The sequence below is a fragment of the Hyla sarda genome, chromosome 1 (assembly GCF_029499605.1).
Source record: "Hyla sarda isolate aHylSar1 chromosome 1, aHylSar1.hap1, whole genome shotgun sequence".
Classification (NCBI taxonomy): domain Eukaryota; kingdom Metazoa; phylum Chordata; class Amphibia; order Anura; family Hylidae; genus Hyla; species Hyla sarda.
Genome location: NC_079189.1, coordinates 109,899,872 through 109,924,492, shown reverse-complemented (window position 1 = coordinate 109,924,492; position 24,621 = coordinate 109,899,872). Strand labels below are relative to the sequence as shown.

The 24,621-nt window shown below is 42.6% G+C and overlaps 1 protein-coding gene across 6 annotated transcripts in view; it reads right to left on the bottom strand.

Annotated features, from left to right (window-relative positions):
* Positions 1–24,621, bottom strand: part of IRF2 (interferon regulatory factor 2) — a 195,274-nt gene that overhangs the window by 25,254 nt on the left and 145,399 nt on the right. For 5 of the 6 annotated variants that reach the window (XM_056560137.1, XM_056560134.1, XM_056560131.1 and 2 more), the window contains one exon: positions 13,398–13,508. In XM_056560137.1, coding sequence (XP_056416112.1) covers positions 13,398–13,508 — 111 coding nt within the window. Of the gene's footprint in view, positions 1–13,397; positions 13,509–18,034; positions 18,146–24,621 lie in introns of those variants that run through there. The other variant, XM_056560145.1, reaches the window with a different exon arrangement.

Here is a 24,621-nt window from a genome sequence, read left to right as displayed (position 1 = left end):
AATGACCTCTCACCCATGGCTTGGATAATACATCACACAGTTATAATTATAATACACATATAGGATTTTAATAATCAGGCCTTGGGCCTGACAGTTCCCTTAATTTTTTTGAGCAGTAGATATATATATATATATATATATATATATGTGTGTGTGTGTATGTATATATTCCCAGACTTTCGAATCTTACCCTCTATTTTCTGCTGCCCTCAGATAACAGACCAGACAGATTCACTTTCAAGAAGCTAAGGCTGACATAGGTGTTGCACGGCAAAATAAGACACCCACATTGCTTATGTTTTTATTCATATGAGCACACAGACTGTTCTGCAGAATTGGGGAAACTACGTACCAAAATGTGAAGTGTATTGATAGAGGAAGTTCCACAACACACAATTGGGGAATTCTATATTGTTTCCATTATAATCGTGTCACTTTTATGACTACAGCTACTTTGACTTCTTTTGCAAGAGCAATGTAATGGCAGTGACATAGGACTGAAGGTGAGATGCATTTTTGAATCAGTTATGCAATCCATCAGCCAGTTTTTATATTGTTTATTAAAATAAAAATAACATACTATTTTATATATCAAGCAATAGTGCAGCATAGTAAACATATACAATAGATAGCTGCCAGCCTAGCGATGCATAAAACCTTGAAGTTCAGGTAAATTGAGCAAAACAGCAGATGAATATTGGTTTATACTGAGATCATTTTGAAACTGATAGAAATTATTAGGATTCTTTGATCCATCACTGTGTGATTTTTTCCAACACAAGTCTGTCAGATTGAAAATATAGTCCAATCTGCCAGCATCATGTTGTAGGAGGAGCTGAGCACATAAATACTTTTTTTTTTTTTTTGTTACAAAAGTTTCAGTAGAACTTTTCATCTTTTCATTTAGTTCTCTGCTCACTTTGGGCTTTAGCAGTCCAGAGGCCAGTCCTAAGCAGTGCTTAACAGTCACCCCTTATGGGTGTTATAGCAGAAACAGCTGTCAGTCACTGAGTAGGCCTGTTCACTTGACTCCTAAGCCTGAAAAAGTTCATAAGGTTAAAAAACCGACAAGAGTTCATCAAGTCCAACCTATATACTTACTGTGTCCCTACTTAGCTACCTGCCGTAAGGAATGGGCAGGGAAGGAGTGCACTCTAATCTCGCCCACTCCCCTGTCCCTGCCTACTTAAATACCTGCCCTAAACGTCAGGTCTATAACCACGAAGACAGTCTCTTCCTATATACGTGAGGGGCGTAATTGTCAAAATAATAAACCACAATGACACAGATTAGGTCCGGGGACAGTAGGAACAGACAGACTAACAAAGAAAGACTAAACACTCACACAATAAGTCCAATGTCAACTATCCGCATTTGAAGCCAGGAGATGTCACAGTACAAAGTCGCTAATACCAGAGAATAGTCAGAGAGAGGAGCCAAAAGGTTCCAAACATCCAGATATTACCAATACAGAAGACAGCTAGCAAGAGTACAAACTGAGCTCTATAGCAAGTACTGACTGGGAGTAGACTACCATCTTATATGGAGCCAGAACAGGCGCTGCAATCAAGGTCATCTGACCAGTCCAGACAGCCGGGCGTAACCCAGCAACAAAAAACAAAGAAGTTGTCAGAACCTTTTAACCCTATAGGTTCTGAAAGTCCCCCCCCCCCCCCCGTTTTTTTAGGAGGGGCCACCAGATCCTTCACAACCTGAGAGTAAAGAGGTCTTGACTTGGATACAGATGGACCATCAATGTCCTCATCTGTAACCTCATCCTCCAAATCACACCACTCATTGGTGTCCTCACAGTCATCCTCCAGATCCTCTTGGACGCTGACGCTTGACACCGGAGGAGATGAAATGAGTGTTCTCACCACAATAGAAACACAGGCCACTGATTTGACGAACCTGCTTGCGTTCTTCCGGGGGATAGATTTGGAAACAGGAGAGGAATCCAGAAGGACAGGAGAGACAGAGGATGAAGAACACTCCTGTTTTTGTTCTCGCCAATGTCTATCCAAACGTACAGCTAGAGTCATGGCTTGGTCAAGGGTGTGAGGAGAGGGATATGTAACAAGCATGTCCTTAACAGTGTCAGATAACCCTTGTCTGAACTGACAAATCAAGGCTGAAGCATTCCAGTTGGAGGCCACGCACCACTTCCTAAAATCTGCACAGTACTCCTCTACTGGTCTGCGACCTTGCTTTAATGTATGCAATTGACTTTCAGCGTACGCAGCGTGGTCCGATTCAGCATACAAAAGACCCAGTCCCGCAAATAAGGCGTCCACTGAGGACAACTCCGGAGCATTGGGACCAAGGGAAAATACCCATTCCTGGGGACCCCCTTGCAAAAGAGACATAATGATACCCACTTTTTGGGCCTCAGTACCAGATGTGTAAGGCCTTAACCTGAAGTACAATTTGCAGCTCTCACAAAAGGTTTTGAACATTTTGCGGTTACCTGAAAATCGATCAGGGAGACTAACTTGTGGCTCCACAGGAGCGGAAGCAGGAACATATGACACCTGGGTACGGGCAGACTCCAGCTCCTGAACTCTGACTAGCAAGCTCTGAACTAAGTGCTCCTGATCTTGTGGTCTCTGAGTCAAGGTCTGAACTAATGCTGACAGACTGAGAAGATTCTTGCTGCCGTACCTTCTCAGCTAAATCCTGGACCAACTGAGTCAAGCCCTGCATTTGCTCCACCAAAGCAGACATTGCTTCCATAATGCAGGAACAGAGCAATTGCAGGTATATGGGCTTGCTATAATGTCAAGAATGGGCAGGGAAGGAGTGCACTCTAATCTCGCCTGCTCCCCTGTCCCTGCCGACTTACATACCTGCCCTAAACGTCAGGTCTGTAACCACGAAGACAGTCCCTTCCTATATACGTGAGGGGCGCAATTGTCAAAATAAGAAACTACAATGACACAGACTAGGTCCGGGGACAGCAGGAACAGACAGACTAACAAAGGAAGATTAAACACTCACACAATGGCCCTTATTTACTAAGAGTGGAGTGTAGGTTTCTTTGTGGGTTTTAATTCCCTACAATTTATTTCCCACAGTATTTACTAAGGTTTCCCTACATTTTCCACTTTCCCTACATTTTGCTTTATTTTTTTTTTATTTTTATTTTTTTTACACATGCTCTTATCTGTAGGGTTTTCCTCAGCTGAAATCCACCACATTTTCTGTGGAAACCTTAGTAAATATGTTGGGATTGTTTGAAAATGTCGGGAACACGCCCCTTTTCGGTGACCATGCCTCCTTTCCCCAATGACCACGCCCCTTTTTCGGGCAAAATGGAGAGTTAGTCGGGTTTTTTTTAATTCTGGCGCACAACCCGACAGAACATGTCAGGTTTGCAATAGTAAATGAGGGCCAATAAGTCAAATGTCAACTATCCATGTCTGAAGCCAGGAGATGTCACAGTACAAAGTCGCTAATACCAGAGAGAATAGTCATAGAGAGGAGCTTAAGGTTAAAAAAAAAAAGCCAGATATTACCAATACAGAAGACAGCTAGCAAGAGTACAAACTGAGCTCTATAGCAAGCACTGACTGGGAGTAGACTGCCAGCTTATATGGAGCCAGAACAGGTGCTGCAATCAAGGTCAGCTGACCAGTCCAGATAGCCGGGCGTAACCCAGCAACAAAAAACAACAAAGAAGCTGTCAGAACCTTTTAACCTATAGGTTCTGACACCTACCTGGCTGGCTACCTGGCTACTTACTTACCTAGCTACCTGGCTGTCCACCTAGCTACCTACCTAGCAAACAACCTACCTGACTACCCTAAAGGAGGGGGATCAATCTACCTAACTACCTAACTTTCTAAGGATGTTTTTACTTATTGAGGTGGCTACCTATCTGATGACATACCTGCCTATGGGGGGAGGGGGGGACAGACTACCTAATAAGAGAACTAGAGAAATGTCCAAAAATCACAGCACCAGTCAGGCCATGGATCGTGAAGAAAGCCTAGGACCAAATACAGAAATGTCCAAAAATCACTGAAGAAAGCTGAAGTTTTATTGTCCCCTTCACAAATGGAACGTTTCAACAACAATAGCCTTTATAAAACATGCTTGATGTTGTTGCCGAAACATTGTGAATGGGACAATAAAATGGGAATTTGTGAAGGGGACAATAAAATTTCAGGTTTCTTCAGTGATTTTTGGACATTTCTGTATTTGGTCCTAGGCTGGCTACCTGGGAAATCACTTGAACAGAGGTCGATCCCTGGTGCTGTACGTTGTCTTCTAATAAGAGAACTAACTACTTTGGGACATACCTACCTAATGTGGGAACTACCTACCTACTGTGGAGGGGGATATACATACTTAATGGGAGACCTACTAACCTATCCTGCTTTACTGCACGGGACACCAAGGGTGGCATTATTATAATTTATGGGCCTAGACATAGGGAGATTGTGTAAAGGTGGGGAGGGAACTGGAAAAATGCCTAAGATATTTGTCCTAAAAATGCTGAAGAGATAAGTTTTGGTTGGAAGAAAATGTCATGGCAGTCTGAACTGAATGAAAAAGAAAAGAGGACGATGTTGATCAGAGAAGACATCACCTGGAGTCACTGGATGTAACTGTAATCACTTATCTGGTATACAGATCGGGGGAGATTTATCAAAACCTGACCAGAGGAAAAGTTGCTGAGTTGCCCAGAGCAACCAATCAGATCGCTTCTTTCATTTTTCAGAGGCCTTTTCAAAAATGAAAGAAGCAATCTGATTGGTATCTATGGGCAACTGGACACTTTCCTCTAGACAGGATTTGATAAATCTCCCTCATCCTGTGTTCATCTGGTATCTACCTGTATATAATCACTTATATGGTATACAGAACCTGTGTACAGCTGGTATCTACCTCTATATGGTCCTGTATATAATCACTTATGTGGTATACAGATCCTGTGTACAGCTGGTATCTCTCAATATATGATCACTCTACTGGTCTGTGTAAAGCTTTTATTCAGTAACAGTATGGTACACTAGTCAGTCCATGTGTGATGTATAGTGTGTTCCTGAGGCGTCGGTAATATTAGTATACTGGTACTATTGGTCTGTGAATAGTGGTTTTTACTCAGTATAGTGGTATTGTACAGTCATTGTGTTGTGGTATAACTTGTTTCATGTGTATATTACATAATGATAATATATGTATGGTGATAATATTCCTTTTTGTGTATTATTGGTAATATTGGTCTTGGTATACAGGATTTGGTAAATAACACTATGATGGTAATATTATAATATTTCCTCCTTGTATAATGGTAATATTGGTCATGGAAAATTACCTTACCTATGTTAAAGGAAAACTGTCACCAAGTTCACCCACACTAAACCCATTACACTGGGTTATAGTGTTGGTGAACAGGAATCCAATGAGGGGACACTTACATTTCTCCCTCCAATTGCCGCTGAGTTTTTCCCCGGTAAAGTTCCGTTGTTTGTCCCCCAGCATCGCGCTTCAAGGCGGGGCCCCCACTGGCTTACTGCCTTTGCTCTGTCTGCAGACAGTACCTCACTACACCTAAAAGTCGGGAGTAGTGAGGCTTCAGCGAGAGGGTAAAAGCTTTAGGTGCATACGCTCTGCAGACAGAGCGCTGCGCTCATGGGGTATGAGACTCCATGTCACTAGGACGTGGAGTTGAAGGCAAAGTTGAAGGGGCGAGCTTAGGATGTGTGAGAGGCAGAAAGCCGGCAGGGGCCCCGCCTTGAAGCGCGATACTGGGGACAAACAACTGAACTTTACCGGGGCATAACTCAGCGGCAATTGGAGGGAGAAAAGTAAGTGACCCCTCATTGGATTCGTGTTCACCCACGCTATAACCCATTGTATTGGATTTAGTGTGGGTGAACTTGGTGACAGTTTTCCTTTATTTATTTGGAGGGGTTTGGGTGAACTAGGGGCAGAGCAGAGGTGTGGCAAGAGGTTAAATCTTACAAGGGATCCTTGCTTTATTTGGTCTGGAGGCCCCGAGTCCACTGAATCAAGCATTTCATTCTTAGACCCATAGCACAATCCGGCCCTGTGGATTGTGCTATGGATTGACTGCTTGGTCAGATTTCAATGCAGATTTATTTTAATATGTGTGGTTAGGGTTTTGAAAACCTCATTCACTCATTCATTCTATAAACTGCTGCGGATTAGAATCTGGTCCACAAATATACAACATCTGGATCCAGCTTTAGAAGTAGACTGGATACTACTTATTTGTTACCAGAAAATGTACATTTCCCCTTTTGGCAAGTCGCTCTCTATAAAAGAAAACTGTTTTTTTTCTCATCGGTACAGTACATTCCCAGTGACTCTGTACACATCAGAAGTTGTGTGTTCTGCTGGACTCTACTTATCTTGCAATCAGAAAGTAAAGCTTCATATTCAACTACTTTGTGCTGAGCCAGCTCAAGCTGATAACAGCTGGAAACACTTGCTTGGAACAATGGTACTGTTAAGATCCTGGTCACACACTGCCAGATAAGATAAAACCCTCTGTGATATCACCCACAATTATATGTAAATTAAATCACACAGTTGTACTGAAGTGTAGGGGAATTTGGTTTCCAACTGTATGAATATATATTGTACATTGGAAAGTTTCAGTATACAGATGGCTACTGATAGCCATAGATCAGGAATGGATATTATCATTATTGTAAGCATTGAACATTCACCACAGATGATAAACTTAGCCTTATTATCATATATTTCTATGGTAAGAGACTGTGCATATTCACACAGAAAAATGGGAATAGACCATAGGACCAAGCAATGAAATCCCAAATCAGAAATTAATGCCGGAAAAGCAACACTTGCCAATACTAAGAACAAGTTGGTGCCTTAATGTAACATGCCATGATTCCCTATTTTACCAGGACAACGTGTTTTTCCGTTTTTGACTTACCCTATTTGTTTTGTTTCATTTCTATTCTTGTTGTTTAAGCTACTCTATTTCCGTTCTTTGTTGTCTTTTTATCCCCCACTTTGTTTCCCTATCTTTGCTTCTATTTCCTGTTTCTTGCTGTGCTGAAAACTACAAATCCCAGCATGCCACATGCCTTGCTGGTTTGGGGCGGCTCCTTTTTTTTTGTTTGTTTTGTTCCGCCCTTTACCCATCCTACTATTTTCCCGGGTCGGCCCCCTTATACACAGCACACTAATATAAATCAGCCCTGTTTGGGATACACTGTCATACACACACAAAAGAGACTACAACTCCCAGCATGTGTCATTCAGGAGTCTTCAGTCTGTGGTATAACACCAGCATGCTGCCTCTGTAGTCTCCTGGGGGTTGTAGTTCACCACACCTCTGTAGGGCATACACCAGTGTTTCCCAACCAGGGTGCCTCCAGGTGTTGCAAAACTACAACTCCCAGCATGCCCTGACAGCCTTTGGGCATGCTAGGAGTTGTAGTTTTGCAACCGCTGGAGGCACACTGGTTGGGAAACACTGGTGTAACATGATGAGTATGCTGAATAGGCTAGAACAGTGTTTCCCAACCAGTGTGCCTCCAGCTGTTGCAAATCTACAACTCCCAGCATGCCCAAAGTATGTCAGGGTATGCTGGGAGTTGTAGTTTTGCAACAGCTGGAGGAACACTGGTTTGTAAACACGAGCATACACACATACAACAGGGACTACAACTCCCAGCATGTGTCATTCAGGAGTCCCCCCTTCACATATATAGAGATCATTCCCAGTATGAGATTTATTCCCCTGCAGTCCATACATCCCCAGCCCATACACCTTGTCATCCTCCCCTTCAGATAACACTTATCTTCTCTGTGCTTCTTCTCCTGTGCAGACCTGCGTCCTTAGAATACAGAGCAGGGGGAGGGGAGGAGCTGGATGAGATGAGGGGGCGTGGCTTATTACTCTCATGCAGACAGAGAAAAAAAAAAAGCTGTGACATCTTGTCCACAACAGACTCAGAACTGTGGACAACGGTAAAAGAAAACCCTCTGAACTACAGAACTTCCTGCCCAACAAACATGTAAGAAACACACACATGCTGCCAAAACATGTATATTGCAAAAAAACTAATCTTACAAAGAAGATGCCATATAGTAAAAAAAAATGTACCACCGGAGTACCCCTTTAACTGTATAGTCTAGTATTGAGTCCCAGAATTGAAATGAATGGAGCCTGCTGACCTTTTTTGGCGGTAACCCAATGAATAGCTGTGACGTACTGTTCAAACTTAGTGTGAACCTAGCCTTAGGGTAGCCATACATTTTCAGTATTAGAATGTTTAATCAGCTTTTTTTTCTACCAATCTCCCCATACACATGAATCAGATGACGTCGGACGAGGAACTGAGCAGAATTACAGGGAGGTGAGTATGACTTATTTTTACATCACCTATAGCCATATATAAAAAAGCTTTTGTCCTTCTGAACAATTCCTTTAAAAATTGTTTTTGATTTAATTGTTTGGTCAAAGCCAGGAGAGGATCCAACATAGAGAAAGAGTAACAGTCCTTGCTTAAGAAGCTCCATTTTTTTGTAAAAACATTTTTTGTTGTAGCTAAAAAAAAAATGTATGTGGGTAAGTGCTTTGTGTAAGTGGGTCTTAGGTTAAACTACTCATATAGGCTATGTCAGTGCAAAACTGTGTGAAAATTCTTTTAAGAGATCCACTAATGCTACGTGACAGAACTCCGCTGATTCATGCACCTCCTGATTCCTATATGGATTCCACGGCTTTCATCCCCTCTACAACACTCAGATAAGCCATGTAGTTTGTTCCCACCCAGGTCAGCCCAAGCCTTGACTGTATGGACAACTGGGGAAGTAGAGTTAATGATTATCCTGCATGTACTTGTGTAGATGTTCTCACCAGCTATAACAACCAGGGAAGCATTCTTTATGAACTCTCCTGTCATCACTGGTAATGCACAGTAAACACATGTGAATTAGAAATCAGCAGAACATGTTTTCCAGTTTCCTTGTGATTACTCAGGAAATACTGTGTAATTCCCTATCAGCTCTCATTTGTATATAACACATTTCATTAATGATCCATTAAGGAAGTGCTAAACAAACACAAACAGGAAAATTGCCATGGCTCATGTATTTGCATACATGTTCCACTTTCCCTTTGCACCATTTTACCAGTTTTAATAGGCCTCACCTTGTGAACTTTATGGACATTTTTCTCTTTTTTTTATTAAATCTGCAACAGTTTTTCTTATCAAAAATAACAATGATTAGGACATGTTCTCACTGCAAAAAAAAAAAATGCTGGTTTTGATGTGGTTTCTAGTGCAGATTTTATTTAACAAAGTTGTCCAGAAAGCAAAAAAAAGTATTACACGTGCTGTTCCCCAGGCTCATTTCCACCTTTTGCACATCGCAGAAGCATTCTGAGGAATGTGCCAGTCCCAATTACTGTGTGCAAGGGAAACTACAGCCGAAGACAAAGTCCAATAGCTGTAGGATGACGCGGCAACCTTATGCAGTTATTGGTCATTGTGACTGGCACCCATGACTGGCATTCCACTATACCCAATGACAAAGTTATCCTGAAGGTCTGGGCCAGATGGAGAAAATGAGAGAAGCAAATGACTCCAAACAGAGAAGACATCACTTGTCAGTCACTGAATTTATTTTATTAGTTTTTAGTATGGGGGTGTTATCCAGTCACATTGACCATTTATCAGTACTAAAAAGGAACGGCAAATCTAGGTGCCACTTGCAATGCAGGATCACACTCGGCAGCCCTGCTACGTATGAGAGCCCCCCCAACCCCCCAAATGTGCCCGGACAATGTATTGAGGATTAGTGCCTAGGGCAGCGAAAGCTGTAAATACAAGGCATACATGTCTACCATTTTGAAGGTACAAATATAAAGTGCTGGCGCTATATAAATAAATATTCTAAATAGGAAGCTCTAGATTATTCTATAATAATAGCCTATGCTGAACTAAATAAGAAAATCAAAAATCAACCTCAATGAGAGTTTATAGCAGAACTGCACAACACTTTTTCCTTGTAAAAACAAACATGAAATGTATTTTTTTTTTTTTATATTTGGAGATGGTTTTACAGGTGAGATCATGCAGGTTTTGAGGATGAAATCTGTTTTTATGTCACCAAACACTGAGGAAAATGGGTATATGGACAGAAACAAATTAAATGGGCACTGTCACCAATATAATTTTTTTTTACGTATGTACTACAACATCTCTCTAATATAATTTAATTTTTATTTTTTTATTAAAATGTATTTTTTTTACATTTGAAAACCGGCCACTAGGGGTCTCCCTCCTCGGTCCTAATTCATTCAGCCTGCACTCGCTCTGTGCCTATCAATCAAAAAGGTGGGAGTGAGCGCAGTGAACGCCGGGGCTGCGCGCATTGGCTGCATAGATTCACGCACAGCTCATCCCCACCCCCGGTATGTAAAGTGCAGTGGAGACAGCGCATGCACACTAGTTATCAGTGCAGTGCTGAGGCTCCATTAGAACTGTACATGCAGTTTATGGGGTAAGTCTGATCTGAGGTCTTATTTTACTTTTTGAAAATATAAAATAATAAATATATTATAATACTTATAATAATAAATATATAAGTGGGGGCGGAAGTCGGCGCCCAGCAGGCGTCAGTGACGTCGCGCCTGCTGGGGAAGTGGGCTTCCGGGAGAGGACAATGTAGCAACACAAGAAGAGCTGAAGATGACAACTTTGTAAGTTATAAAAAAAAATTAAAAGGCCGGGAGGGGGTTAGGGATAGATTACCAATAGGTAGGGACAGAAGAAGAAAAAAAAAAAAAGATGGTGGGAGCTAGTCTTTAAGTGTTAGGGCATGTTCACACAGCCAAAAACATAATTATTTTTTTGCATTATTATATTACCTTCAAAACCATATTCCAATTATTTTAATGGGGAATTTTGATTTAAAAAAATTATTGTTATTGTTTCCATGCTGAAGAAGTGACATGTCAAAACCTGCTGCAGACCTGCTGCGATCATAAGTTATTAACCAGGGGAGAGGGCGGCATGCTGAAAAGCACCGCTCCCCAGCGATATATATATGAAACTCTGCACTTCATATTCAAATAGTTACTAGTCCATGCAACAGCTACCTGGCACTGCCCGGCTCAAAGCACTCCAAATAGACTTTCGACGATCCCACTAGTAGCAATTCCGTTCACACAAAGATTCAGTGGTGCTCACAGTGTATAGTAGATGCAGTCCATTACAACAGAATCTTCACCAAAAGAAAGAAAAACACTGGGCACTCACGGTTAGATGCTTGTGTGGATTTAATATTCAAAACGGTACATCAGTGCGGCAGACGCTCATGCAGGGGTGTTTCACTGGCCTGTGAAACACCCCTGCATGAGCGTCTGCCGCACTGATGTACCGTTTTGAATATTAAATCCACACAAGCATCTAACCGTGAGTGCCCAGTGTTTTTCTTTCTTTTGGTGAAGATTCTGTCATATTCAAATAGCCTGCCGCGAGCCCTGAATGGCTGGCACAGAGTGGCCATTCACCAATCTCGGCGGGGTTTTTAAAATTATACAGAGCCGGCCGGGGATCGTGGCGCAATGCTGCCCTCTTTCCCGGCAGGAGCAGTCCCTCATACTACTGTTCCCATCATGGACCAGACACCGTCCATGATGGGAGCAGTAGGAAAAGGAACGGCTCCTACCGGGGAAGCGAGCGGCATTGCGCCGTGGTCCCCTGCTGGCTCTATGAAAGTCTTACAATTGGCATCCATTTGAAACAGATACAAAACTGAAAACTAATACAACAGATCAGTGGAAAAAAAAACAAATCTGATATAAAATAGCTTTATTGGTTGGAATGAAAACGGGACTTTCTACAGAATGCAAACAGTAATGTGAAGAAAACATATGACATGCCACAGAGACATTCCTGAGAGAATGCTAAGACCCCCACCGATTAGTAGGACGAGTGGGGAGAAGCACACGGTAGTGCACTTCATGCCCAGGCTTACAGCAATCTCTGTCATGCACCCCTATTATAAGTCTATGAGGCCGTTTTGCAACTGTACTGCACGCTTCTCCCCGATTGTTTTATTGGTGGGGGTCTTTTAGCCCTCAGACCTCAACCGATCAAAATGTTAACACGTCTTTATGACAAAAGTTTTTTTTTAAAGGGATAGGTACTCTGGCCCTAAGGCATCTTATCCCTTATCCAAAGGATAGGGGATAAGATACCTGATTGCAGGGGTCCCACCGCAATCTTTCATGCAGCACCCCGCTATTATCAGCCTCCGGAGTGAACATCGCTCCGGGTCTGACGAATCCCGATCACAGGGCCGGAGAATCGTGACGTTACGGCTCCGCCCCGTGTAAATTCACGCTACTCTGGCCCTGTGATCATGATTCACCAGACCTGGAGCGATGTTCACTCTGGAGGCTGATGATAGCGGGGTGCTGCATGAAAGATTGCGGGAGTCTCCAGCGGCAGGACCCCTACGATCAGGCATCATTGCGGGGATAAGATGTCTTAGGGCCAGAGTACCCCTTTAAATGACATGTATTCTGACGGTTATTCCCATCTCAGCCATGATTGTCTAAGATGGTTCAGTCTTATAAAAATGACCGTGTGAATTTTGTCACATTTATTGCTTCTCTTAGCACCGCTGGTCATCGGTGCTACTTTGCGCAGGCTGCTTGGCAGTGTTACTTAACCTTTTTCTGCCTGAAGTTTATATATTGTTTACTCCCGCTGAACCACATGACTACAAGTCAGTCTCTGGTAGCTGTTAACAGTCCCCAGTAAGTTACCCTGCAGATGGTTAGATTATAAAAGTACCATGAAATCTGGAGCAGCAAAAATTAAAAATTTTAAAAATAAAACTTGCAAGTCTAGCCTTCTTAACTTTTCTGTATAGCGCTTGTATACTGCTGTGCTACTAAAAAGATTCTTGGTCCTTTCCATACAAGCAGCACAGAAGTAATCTATATAGGCTTCTGTTCAGCAAATACAGAAGTTACCAAACCAGTGTGCCTCCAGCATGCCCGGACAGCCAAAATCATAGAGGTACACTGGTAGAAAACACTGGAATAGAGCATCACTAGGCCACAAATAGAATGATGACCTGGCTGTAAGAAGAGCAACTGAGCATGTGTATACAACAGAACTCAGAAGATGGAGGTGGACAACATTAAACAACAGGTGGTAACATCTTATGTAAGTAAATGTCATGATTCTTGAATAAATCATTTATAAATGCATGTTAATAGTGTTAATATCTGGTTTTTGTGACAACTACTGACTTAAATACTGACCAATATGCTATGTGTGAATGCAGCCTAAAAGTTACAGTTAACTATGAAAATGTTTTCAGTGCAACATTTGATACATATATTAATGCCATCAATGAACAGTTACCTTGTTTAACCATTTTAAGCCTGGGATACAGTCATTATTTATCTGTTCCTCTAACCAGGGCCGCATACGCATCCGTTCCACAGGCATTTTTCCAGGAATAATAAATGGAAGCTGTAAGAAAACGCAAGACGTAAGTATTACTGTAAAGTGGTATATAACACAGAGTTGATCCAGAAGTGAACATGAGGAAAGCTGAAGTGTTCTAATGTGGCATACCAGAGCTGTTCTTCTCACTTAAGTCAATGTATTTATAGAACATCTATCACCCTCTACCAAGGCTTTGCAGTAACTTACATTTACAACTCCTGCAAACGTCTACTGTACTATGAAGCCTAGAATATTTAATTTGTTTAGATAGATTATTGTGAACACTTCTCTGTCCATATACATATCACATTTTTAAGCTACCTAAGGGGGGGGGGGGTAGTGGGTCAACATTCCTTTGTGGGATATAAATAGAAATTCAGACCATTCACCCATTTTAGTTAGTAAAACAACAACAGGAAAAAAACTGATACTAATTTGTTGTCAGGTTTGGAAAACACATTTTCATACACTCTTTTAGGGATCCTAAATTACAGGGTTATTCCGGGGTACTCAAAGTATTCCTTATTAATCCTCAGAGCACTCTGGCCTCCACATTCTGAGATGAGAAGGTGTGATGACCTGCTCAACCAATCACCCTCTGAGAGATCCATCTCAGCCTGTGATCACCTGAGTGGGCCCTCACTCCTGCTCATCTCCAAGGGTCGCAGCCAGAGTGCTCTGAGGACAGGTGAGTTGCCAGGCCCCATAAAGGAGGGGGATAAGGAATTGGGGTTGTCCCAGCAGTCTGACCTCCTGCGACCAAACCCTTTTCCCTATGTCCTATTAAATTACATTTTTAGACAAAATACTGATTTTAATGAACACTGTGTAACGCTCAATTTCCTATATGGTGACGCTACAGGGAACTTAAACATGCAGTACCAGGACCTCACAGGTAACAGCTGATCATTGAGGGTCTCAGCAGTGGGACTCTTTGTGATCAGAGTTATCAAGGGTCTTTTCGAAGAAGTGTGGATTGTCAAAAGCAGACAACCTCTTGGGACAAATTTTGAGACTTAGAAGTAGAGAGGAGCCTCAAATAGAGCATGCTAAATTATTAAAGTAAGGAATCATGGTGGATAGAGAGCAACTAGAAAGAATTAGAGACCCTATATTGCAGCACTGGTTGAAAGAGAACCTATTACATTAAAATTGCAGTCCAATCTGCAGGAAGTATGTAAGAGAGCAGGAGGAGCTGAGCAGATTTATATATATATATATATATATATATATATATATATATATATATATATATATATAGTAGTTCCAGAATAACATGTCCTTTATTCATACGAATCTCTGCTCAATCAGGGATAATGAGTCAAGTAGGCGGTCCTACTCAGTGATTGACAGATCTCTCTAAATGCACATTTATACACAGATAGCTGTCACTGAGTAGGACTGCCCACCTCCTCCTTCCACTATCTAGGCGCAGGGAAGCAGTTAGTAACTCTATTAGAGCACGATTATTAATACCATTTTTTGGATCTGATATGTAAGTTTATATTTTCTAATTGTTCTATGTTTAGCTGAGATTGTTATTGTCTTGGTTAAGCTGGGTTCACACTACGTTTTGTCCATACGGGGACCAGATCCGGCTGGCGGATGAAAAAACCGGGTGCTCCCATATCCCGGCCCCCCATCTCATTCATTTGAGTAAGATAGTGATTCCAGTCAGCTCATTTTTGCCCCGCATCCGGTTTTCTGGCTGGACTGAAAACTGTGGTATGCTGCGATTTTCGGTCTCGCCAGAAAACCGGATATGGGGTAAAGATGAGCCGACCAGAAACACTATCTGACTCCGGTCGGCTCATTCAAATGGGATGGGGGCCGGTCCCCTTATAGGCAAAACGTAGTGTGAACCCAGCCTAATCCCAGTTTTATAGTTCCCTGATTAACCCAGCATCATTCCTGGGAAACACGCTGGGACGTTAGCTTTGTACCTGGTTCATATTGTCTAACCTGTACCCCATACTGGTTTAATTGGCACGGACCCCACAGGGGCCCTGAAAAACAGATTATTTTGATTTTTGCAACTAACCTTTCCTATTTTGAGCTATATTTGGCAAGCTGTTAACATTGTATTTGGCATATTTCTTAAAAGGGGCTCTCTCTTTGATTTTTTGGTTTGGCATCTTTTACTATATCTGAATACAATTTATGTTTTAAGTACTATGAAACAGTGACATGGTTACTTTGTTGACATAGTCTGTCTTTATCCTTGTACTGTCAAGTCTGTGATATATCACTTAACTACTTATCCCAGAATGAGCAGAAATTTACATGAATAAATAAATTATCCCTGAACTTTTCCCACAAGACTCTATATCAATCTGCTCAGCTCCTCCCTCTCTATAACCTGGTGCCTGAAGCCTGTACTGCATTTTCAATGGGATACATTCCCTTTTTAGCTAGATTTTCCCTAGCCATCATGTTTTTCAGGTGCACATTTTATAACAATGGTGTTTACCAGTGCTGACTGGTACTTTGTGGTAAGCTATATATGGTTACCCTCTAGAGCTGCAGTGCCAGCATGCCACTTACCTCCTCCGCTAAGGTGACTGTACCAATAATAGCAATAGGGCAGAAAAGACATACACTCTTATACATCTTGTGTATGTGACTACACAGTTTACTTAGGTAATGAAAATAATGGAGCATCAGCTAGTAGTGTATTTTACCACATTGGAATTTACATTGCAGGCTTCATTCTGTGGCAAAGGTTCATAACAAAAATTACATCATCCTTTCAACAGAATAAATGTAACACAAAATGCACCATATTCTAAAAATACTGTTCCTTATACAGTATGAGCCCCAACTTAATGTGTCCTTCAGGAATGTAACATACTGAGTTAAATAAAACAAATATGACTGACAGAGTACATAGAGTGTGTAAAGGCTCACACAGCTCTTCATTGAGCCCATATCAAAGGCAAACAAGATTGTGCGCAACTTCCAGAAGTTACATTTTGCCGTCCCCCTCTTTACAGTATTGGTGCTATTCACAATATCCACCAGCATGAATTTTTGTGTTTAACAGGAGGTTTTAAAGTAGTTTATTTTTGTAACTCAAGCTAGAAGTTGATACAGCAGAAAGAAGAAATAACAGCCCTTCCTTTATATTTCCTACTCTTTTAAATCCACATTTGATTTTGGCTCAAAAAACTAAATGAAAAACTGCCACGAAAACCTGCAGCATTTTATCATAACCCACTGTGGAGACACCACCCTAAGTAGGCTTTTATTTTAATTTTATTTAAAGAGTACCTGTCAACAAAGCAGATTTTCTAAACTAACTCACATTATATTCCCTAACTACTCCTAACACCCCTCCTGCCCTTAAAAAAAAATTTCGGAGCTTTAATAAGCTCTGTATCTTACCTTTCCTCTTGCTCGCTTTGGCCTTGATTTACTAAGAATGTTGTGTAGGTTTCTTTGTGGGTTTTAATTCCCTAGAATTTATTTCCCACGGTATTTACTAAGGTTTCCCTACATTTTCCTCTGTCCCTACACTTAGTTTTTTTACACATGCTCTGATCTGTCAGGTTTTCCTCAGCTCAAATCCACCACATTTTATGTGGAAACCTTAGTAAATATGTTGGGTTTTTGTGAAAATGTCAGGAACACGCCCCTTTTGGAGACCACGCCCCATTTCCCAGTGACCACGCCCCCTTTTCGTGTTTTCTTAGCAACATTGAGAGTTAGTCGGGTTTTTTCAATTCTGGCGCAAATTCTGGCACAAAATCTGGCGCAGACACAATTTCTGGCACAATGCGACAGAATCTGGCGCACAACCCGACAAAACATGTCGGGTTTGCAATAGTATATGAGGGCCATTGTGTGAGCTCCCAGCAGGAGAAAGTGGGCGTTCCCCAGCAGGTGCGACATCTCTGAAGCCCCCTAGAGCTGTGCCTCGCCATGCTCCGCACACACTTCCTGAGTTTGGTCTCCTGCCAGGCCGGGTGGAGACCAAATTAACTGTAGGACTTGTTGCACGGAACAGAACAGAGCCACCTAGTGGCCGTTTTTTCAGTCACATTAAAAACATATAAACTTATGGACATAACTGTCCATAAAATAATAGAGAGACTATTCTTTAGGTAAACTTTTGGCCAGACCCAGAAGAAATAGATGCATCTATATAATCTAGGAATAAGAGTAATTGTCATAGTTTTACAATTCACAGAGAACAAGGCTAAATTATTCATCAGGCTTGGACTGGCCCACTGTGGAACCGATTAATCCCCTGGTTGGTCCCTGAGCTAGAGTGGGATTTCCTTGTGCACTCCCTTCTCCAGCTGTCAAAATTCCTGCTGCCTATTGCTGACATGCTGCATATAGCATACAAAGAGACAAAGTGAGTGTCACTAGTTGACTTTGCAAGTGTCAAGATGTCATCTTGCCAACCGTATTTCTTAGCGCAGTCTTCTCCCTCTCTTGGTCCTTCCTCATCTACTTACAGTTACCAGCTAGCTGCATGCGAAAGGAAAGACCACCCAGGAACATAAGCACTGCTTGCTGTTGAAGTTTTAGTGGGGCTCACCTACCTGACCTTGCACTTTGTTGGGAATGGACACATAGCACAGTCTTCACCCAGCAGTTGACAGCATCGGGTCAGAGAGGAGGGGGATAGGAACATTGCATGGAGCTTGGAGAAGTGAAACAGCAGGTTATAACTAGGAAACATTCTCTGCAGAGTTGTGTGTGCTGTGTTCTCTCCTCACATTGTTATCTGCTGCATTCCTATCTGGGGACCTCCTGACCCCTCCATTGCTGTCCCAGGAAGTAAGATTTGCTAAGTGAGGAGACAGACATAGGAGGGTAATGTATAAGTGTGCATAAGTATGTGTTTGTTTTAGGGGCGTATAGACCAAGCTCAGGACCTGAGCCCAGTCCGTACATGACAGCAGCTGAGCATCTGCAGTTGACCCTGCCTTCAGTGACCAGCATTGGAGTTACCCCTCTAATCCTAGTCATGTAACCCCCTAAATGCCATAGTCATTAGAGATCGAAGCATCTAGGCACAATAGTTAAAAGCTGTGTATCCATCTGGTTATCTTTCTGATCGAACCCCCAAACACCGCCTGACAGCTGGGGGCCTTCTGTATGACTTCTAATACACTGTGCCATAGGCATGCTGTAATAGAGATCAGTAAAAGTATAGTACAACATTTCAAATAATTTTCCCATTAAAAAAAATACAAATAAAATAAAATAAAACATTTGTACTAAATTATTGGTGTTACCACATGCTGAAATGTTTTTACTGCAAGATTACAACATTATTTATGCCAAAAAGCAAATGCCATAAATGGGAAACACAGCACACAAGTAATGATCCCTCACATAGCTGTTCAGACAAATAAAAGTTATGGCACTGAAACCCCAATTGGTAATTTGACATGTTTCTGTGACATGCAAAAGATTTTCTGTACAGATAGAGGCAAATAATTAATTCCACTGATGGTCCCTCAGCACCCCAGTCCATTCCACAGATGGTCCCTCAGCACCCCAGTCAATTCCCCAGATGAGCCCTCAGCACCCCAGTCAATTCCACAAATGGTCCCTCAGCACCCCAGTCAATTCCCCAGATGAGCCCTCAACACCCCAGTCAATTCCACAAATGGTCCCTCAGCACCCCAGTCAATTCCACAGATTGTTCCTCAGCACCCCAGTCAATTCCACATATTGTCCCTCAGCACCCCAGTCAATTCCACAGATTGTCCCTCAGCACCCCAGTCAATTCCACAGATTGTCCCTCAGTACCTCAGTCAATACCACAGATTGTCCCTCAGCACCCCAGTCAATTCCACAGATTGTCCCTCAGTACCTCAGTCAATTCCACAGATTGTCCCTCAGCACCCCAGTCAATTCCACAGATTGTCCCTCAGCACCCCAGTCAATTCCACAGATGAGCCCTCTGCACCCCAGTCAATTCCACAGATGAGCCCGCAGCACCCCAGTCAATTCCACAGATGAGCCCTCAGCACCCCAGTCAATTCCACAGATGGTCCCTCAACATTCCAGTCAATTCCACAGATGGTTCCTCAACACTCCAGTCAATTCCCCGGATGGTCCCTCAACACTCCAGTCAATTCCACAGATGAGCCATCAGCACCCCAGTCAATTCTACTGAAAGGCCTTCAGCACTCCTATCTGTAAAAGTCTGGATCCGAAACAGGGTTGTTATCTGCCAGTAAATAGTTAACCTGTGCAATCCTGCTGGTTAATAATATTACACCATATGTAATAACATTTTAAAGGGGTTATCCAGGAAAAAACTTTGTATTATATATCAACTGACTCCAGAAAGTTAAACAAATTTGTAAATTACTTCTATTAAAAAATCTTAATCCTTCCAATAAATATCAGCTGCTGAAGCTGAGTTGTTCTTTTTTTGTCTGGCAAAAGTGCTCTCTGCTGACATCTCTGCCTGTCTCAAGAACTGCACAGAGTAGGAGAGGTTTGCTATGGGGATTAGCTTCTACTCTGGACAGTACCCAAGACAGGTGTCATCACAGAGCACTGACAGAAAAGAACAACTCAACTTTAGAAGCTTATAAGTACTGAAAGGATTAAGATTTTTTAATAGAAGTAATTTACAAATCTGTTATGAAACCTTACTGCAATATGAAAATAATATAGTCAATGAGGCAGCTTATACATAGGACGTCATGTGGTGTTCATTCCTTGTGCACCTGTATTGTATACATATGGGGGGAGATTTCTGAGAAGATTGCACAATATAAACCAATATTTGTCAATGTTATAAAATTAGCATGAAATTAAGACAACAAAACCACCTAAAAATAAAACAAGGTAGTCACTCTGTCAAGTATGCTCCTATTATGCCCCTTTAACACTACCATTGTAACCCTGTAAATTCTCCCGTTAACTCGGTTGTAAAATCCTGAAAAATAATGCGTCAAAAAATCCCATTCATGTCAATGGGATCAGACTCGCTGCTTGAGAAACCCTAATGAGTCCCTACTGAGTTGACCCAGAGGAAGGCAAAAAACCCTCATACTAGAGGTAAAAATTCCTTCCCGACTCCAAATATGGCAGTCAGAATAAATCCCTGGATCAACGTTCTGTCCCTGTAAATCTAGTATACATAACTGGTGATGTTATTATTCTCCAAAAATGCATCCAGACCCCTTTTGAACTCTTTTACATAGTTCATCACAACCACCTCCTCAGGCAGAGAATTCCACAGTCTCACTGCTCTTACAGTAAAGAACCTCCGTCTGTGCTGGTGTAGAAACCTTCTTTCCTCTAGACGTAGAGGATGCCCCCTTGTTATAGATACAGTCCTGGGTATAAATAGATCATGGGAGAGATCTCTGTACTGCCCCCTGATATATTTATACATAGTTATTAGGTCGCCCCTAAGCCTTCTTTTTTCTAAACTAAATAACCCTAATTCTGATAATCTTTCTGGGTACTGTAGTCCTCCCATTCCCCGTATTACTCTGGTTGCCCGTCTTTGAACCCTCTCCAGCTCCACTATATATTTCTTGTACACTGGTGCCCAGTACTGTACACAGTATTCTATGTGTGGTCTGACTAGTGATTTGTACAGTGGTAGAATGATTTCCTTCTCGTGGGCATCTCTCCCCCTATTGATGCACCCCATGATTTTATTTGTCTTGGCAGCAGCTGCCCGACACTGGTCACTACAGCTACATTTACTGTTAACTAAGACTCCCAAGTCCTTTTCCACATCAGTCGTCCCAAGTGTGCTCCCATTTAATACATAATCCCAGCCCCTATTTTACCTCCCCATGTGCATTACCTTACATTTATCAGGGTTTAACCTCATCTGCCACTTCCCAGCCCAAACCTCCAACCTATTCAGATCCATTTGTAACAGTGCACTGTCCTCTATAGTGTTTACCGCTTTACAGAGTTTAGTATCATCTTCAAAGATTGCTACTTTACTATTCAACACCTCTACAAGGTCATTAATGAATATATTAAATATGACAGGACCCAAGAATGACCCCTGTGGTACCCCACTAGTAACAGTCACCCAATCAGAATAAGTACCATTAACCCCTTAAAGATGCAGCCCATTTTTACCTCTAGGACGAAGCCCTTTTTTGCAATTCTGACCACTGGCACTTTAAACATTAATAACTCTGGAATGCTTTTACTTATCATTCTGATTCAGAGATAGTTTTTTCGTGACATATTCTACTTTAACATAGTGGTAAAATGTTATGGTAACTTGCATCCTTTCTTGGTGAAAAATTCCAAATTTGATGAAAAAAATGAAAATTTAGCATTTTTCGAACTTTGAAGCTCTCTGCTTGTAAGGAAAATGGATATTCAAAATAAAACATTTTTTGATTCACATATACAATATGTCTACTTTATGTTTGCATCATAAAATTTATGAGTTTTTACTTTTGGAAGACACCAGAGGGCTTCAAAGTTATGCAGCAATTTTCCGATTTTTCACAAAATTTTCAAACTCGATATTTTTCAGGGACCAGTTCAGTTTTGAAGTGGATTTGAAGGGTCTTCATATTAGAAATACCCCATAAAAGACCCCATTATAAAAACTACACCCCCAAAGTATTCAAAATGACATTCAGTAAGTGTTTTAACCCTTTAGGTGTTTCACAGGAATAGCAGCAACGTGAAGGAGAAAATTCAAAATCTTCCTTTTTTACACTCACATGTTCTTGTGGACCCAATTTTTGAATTTTTGCAAGTGGTAAAAGGTGAAAATGTTTACTGTATTTGTAGCCTAATTTCTCTCGAGTAAGCACATACCTCATATGTCTATGTAAAGTGTTCGGCGGGCGCAGTAGAGGGCTCGGAAGGGAAGGAGCGACAAGGGGATTTTGGAGAGAACATTTTTCTGAAATGGTTTTTGGGGGGCATGTCACCTTTAGGAAGCCCCTACGGTGTCAAAACAGCAAAAAAAAACAAAAAAAAAACACATGGCATACCATTTTGGAAACTAGACCCCTCGGGGAATGTAACATGGGATAAAGTGAGCCTTAATACCCCACAGGTGTTTCATGACTTTTGCTGGGAGTTGTAGTTTTGAAACCTCCGGAGGTCCGCAGGTTGAAGACCACTGCGGCCTTCGACATCATCCAGCCCCCTCTCACCCCCTTTAGTTCTGTACAGTACTCGCCTCCGCTCGGCGCTGGTCCGGTGCTGCAGGACTGTCTGGTGGGATAGTGGTTCCGGGCTGCTATCTTCACCGGGGAGGCCTCTTCTCCGCGCTTCGGGCCCGGCCCCAGAATAGTCACGTTGCCTTGACGACGACACAGAGGTACGTTCATTACCAACGTCCTTCTGCATCATCGTCAAGGCAACGCCTCTATTCCGGGCCCGAAGCGCGGAGAAGAGGCGCCCCCCGGTGAAGATAGCAGCCCGGAACCACTATCCCACCAGACGACCTCCTCACCGGACAGTCCTGCAGCACCGGACCAGCGCCTAGCGGAGGCGAGTACTGTACAGAATTAAAGGGGGTGAGAGGGGGCTGGATGATGTCGAAGGCCGCAGTGGTCTTCAACCTGCGGACCTCCAGAGGTTTCAAAACTACAACTCCCAGCAAGCCCGGACAGCCGATGGCTGCCCGGGCTTGCTGGGAGTTGTAGTTTTGAAACCTCTGGAGGTCTGCAGGTTGAAGACCACTGAGGGCGGATAGTTCACAAGAGGATGATGACAAGAGGATGATGACAAGGGGATGATGAAGGGGGTGGGGATGATGACAAGGGGATGATGAAGGGGGTGGGGATGATGACAGGGGGATGATGACAAGGGGATGATGAAGGGGGGTGTGGGATGATGACAAGGGGATGATGAAAGGGGGATGATGACAGGGTGATGATGATGAGGGTCTGGATGATGACAGGGGGGGATGATGTATTTCCCACCCTAGGCTTATACTCGAGTCAATAACTTTTCCTGGGATTTTGGGTTGAAATTAGGGGCCTCGGCTTATATTCGGGTCGGCTTATACTCGAGTATATACAGTAAATTAAAAAAAAAATTTTTTTACCTAAAATGCTTGTTTTTCCCAAAATTTAACATTTTTAAAAAGGGTAATAGCAGAAAATATCCCCCCCAAAATTTGAAGCCCAATTTCTCCCGATTCAGAAAACACTCCATACGGGGGTAAAAAGTGCTCTGCTGGTGCACTACAGGTCTCAGAAGAGGAGTAGTCACATTTGGCTTTTAGGAAGCAAATTTTACTCTGGGGGCATGCCGCATTTAGGAAGCCCCTATGGTGCCAGGACAGCAAAAAAAAAAACCCCACATGGCATACTATTTTGGAAACTAGACCCCTCAGGGAACGTAACAAGGGGTTAAGTGAACCTTTATACCCGACAGGTGTCTCACGACTTTTGCATACGTGAACATTTTTTATTTTTTTTTTACCTAAAATGCTTGTTTTCCCAAAAATTAAAAATTTTTAAAAAGGGTAAAAGCAGAAAATAGCCCCCAAAATTTGTAACACAATTTCTCCCGAGTACGGCGATACCCCATATGTGATTCTAAACTGTTGCCTTGAAATACGACAGGGCTCCAAAGTGAGAGCGCCATGCCCATTTGAGGCCTAAATTAGGGACTTGCATGGGGTGGACATAGGGGTATTCTACGCCAGTGATTCCCAAACAGGGTGCCTCCAGCTGTTGTAAAACTCCCAGCATGCCTGGACAGTCAGTGGCTGTCTGGTAATACTGGGAGTAGTTGTTTTGCAACAGCTGGAGGCTCCGTTTTGGAAACAGTGGCGTACCAGACTTTTTCATGCTGGGAGTTGTGGTGGTCTGCCTCCTGCTGTTGCATAACTACAGCTCCCAGCATGCCCTTTTTGCATGCTGGGAGCTGTTGCTAAGCAACAGCAGGAGGCTGTCACTCAGCTCCAACTGCTGATCCACACCGCCGCTGCAGGTTAGTCCCTCGCCGCCGCTCCTGGGGCCCCGATCCCAACAGGGACGCCGGGGATCGGGGTCCCCAGCTGCCGGGGTCCTCTTCCCACACCCGATCACGTCCTCCGGAAGAGGGGCAGAGCGGGTTGCAGGAGTGACACCCGCAGCAGGAGCTCTGATTGGTCGGCCGGTAAACCGGCCGACTAATCAGGGCGATCGTGAGGTGGCACCAGTGCCAC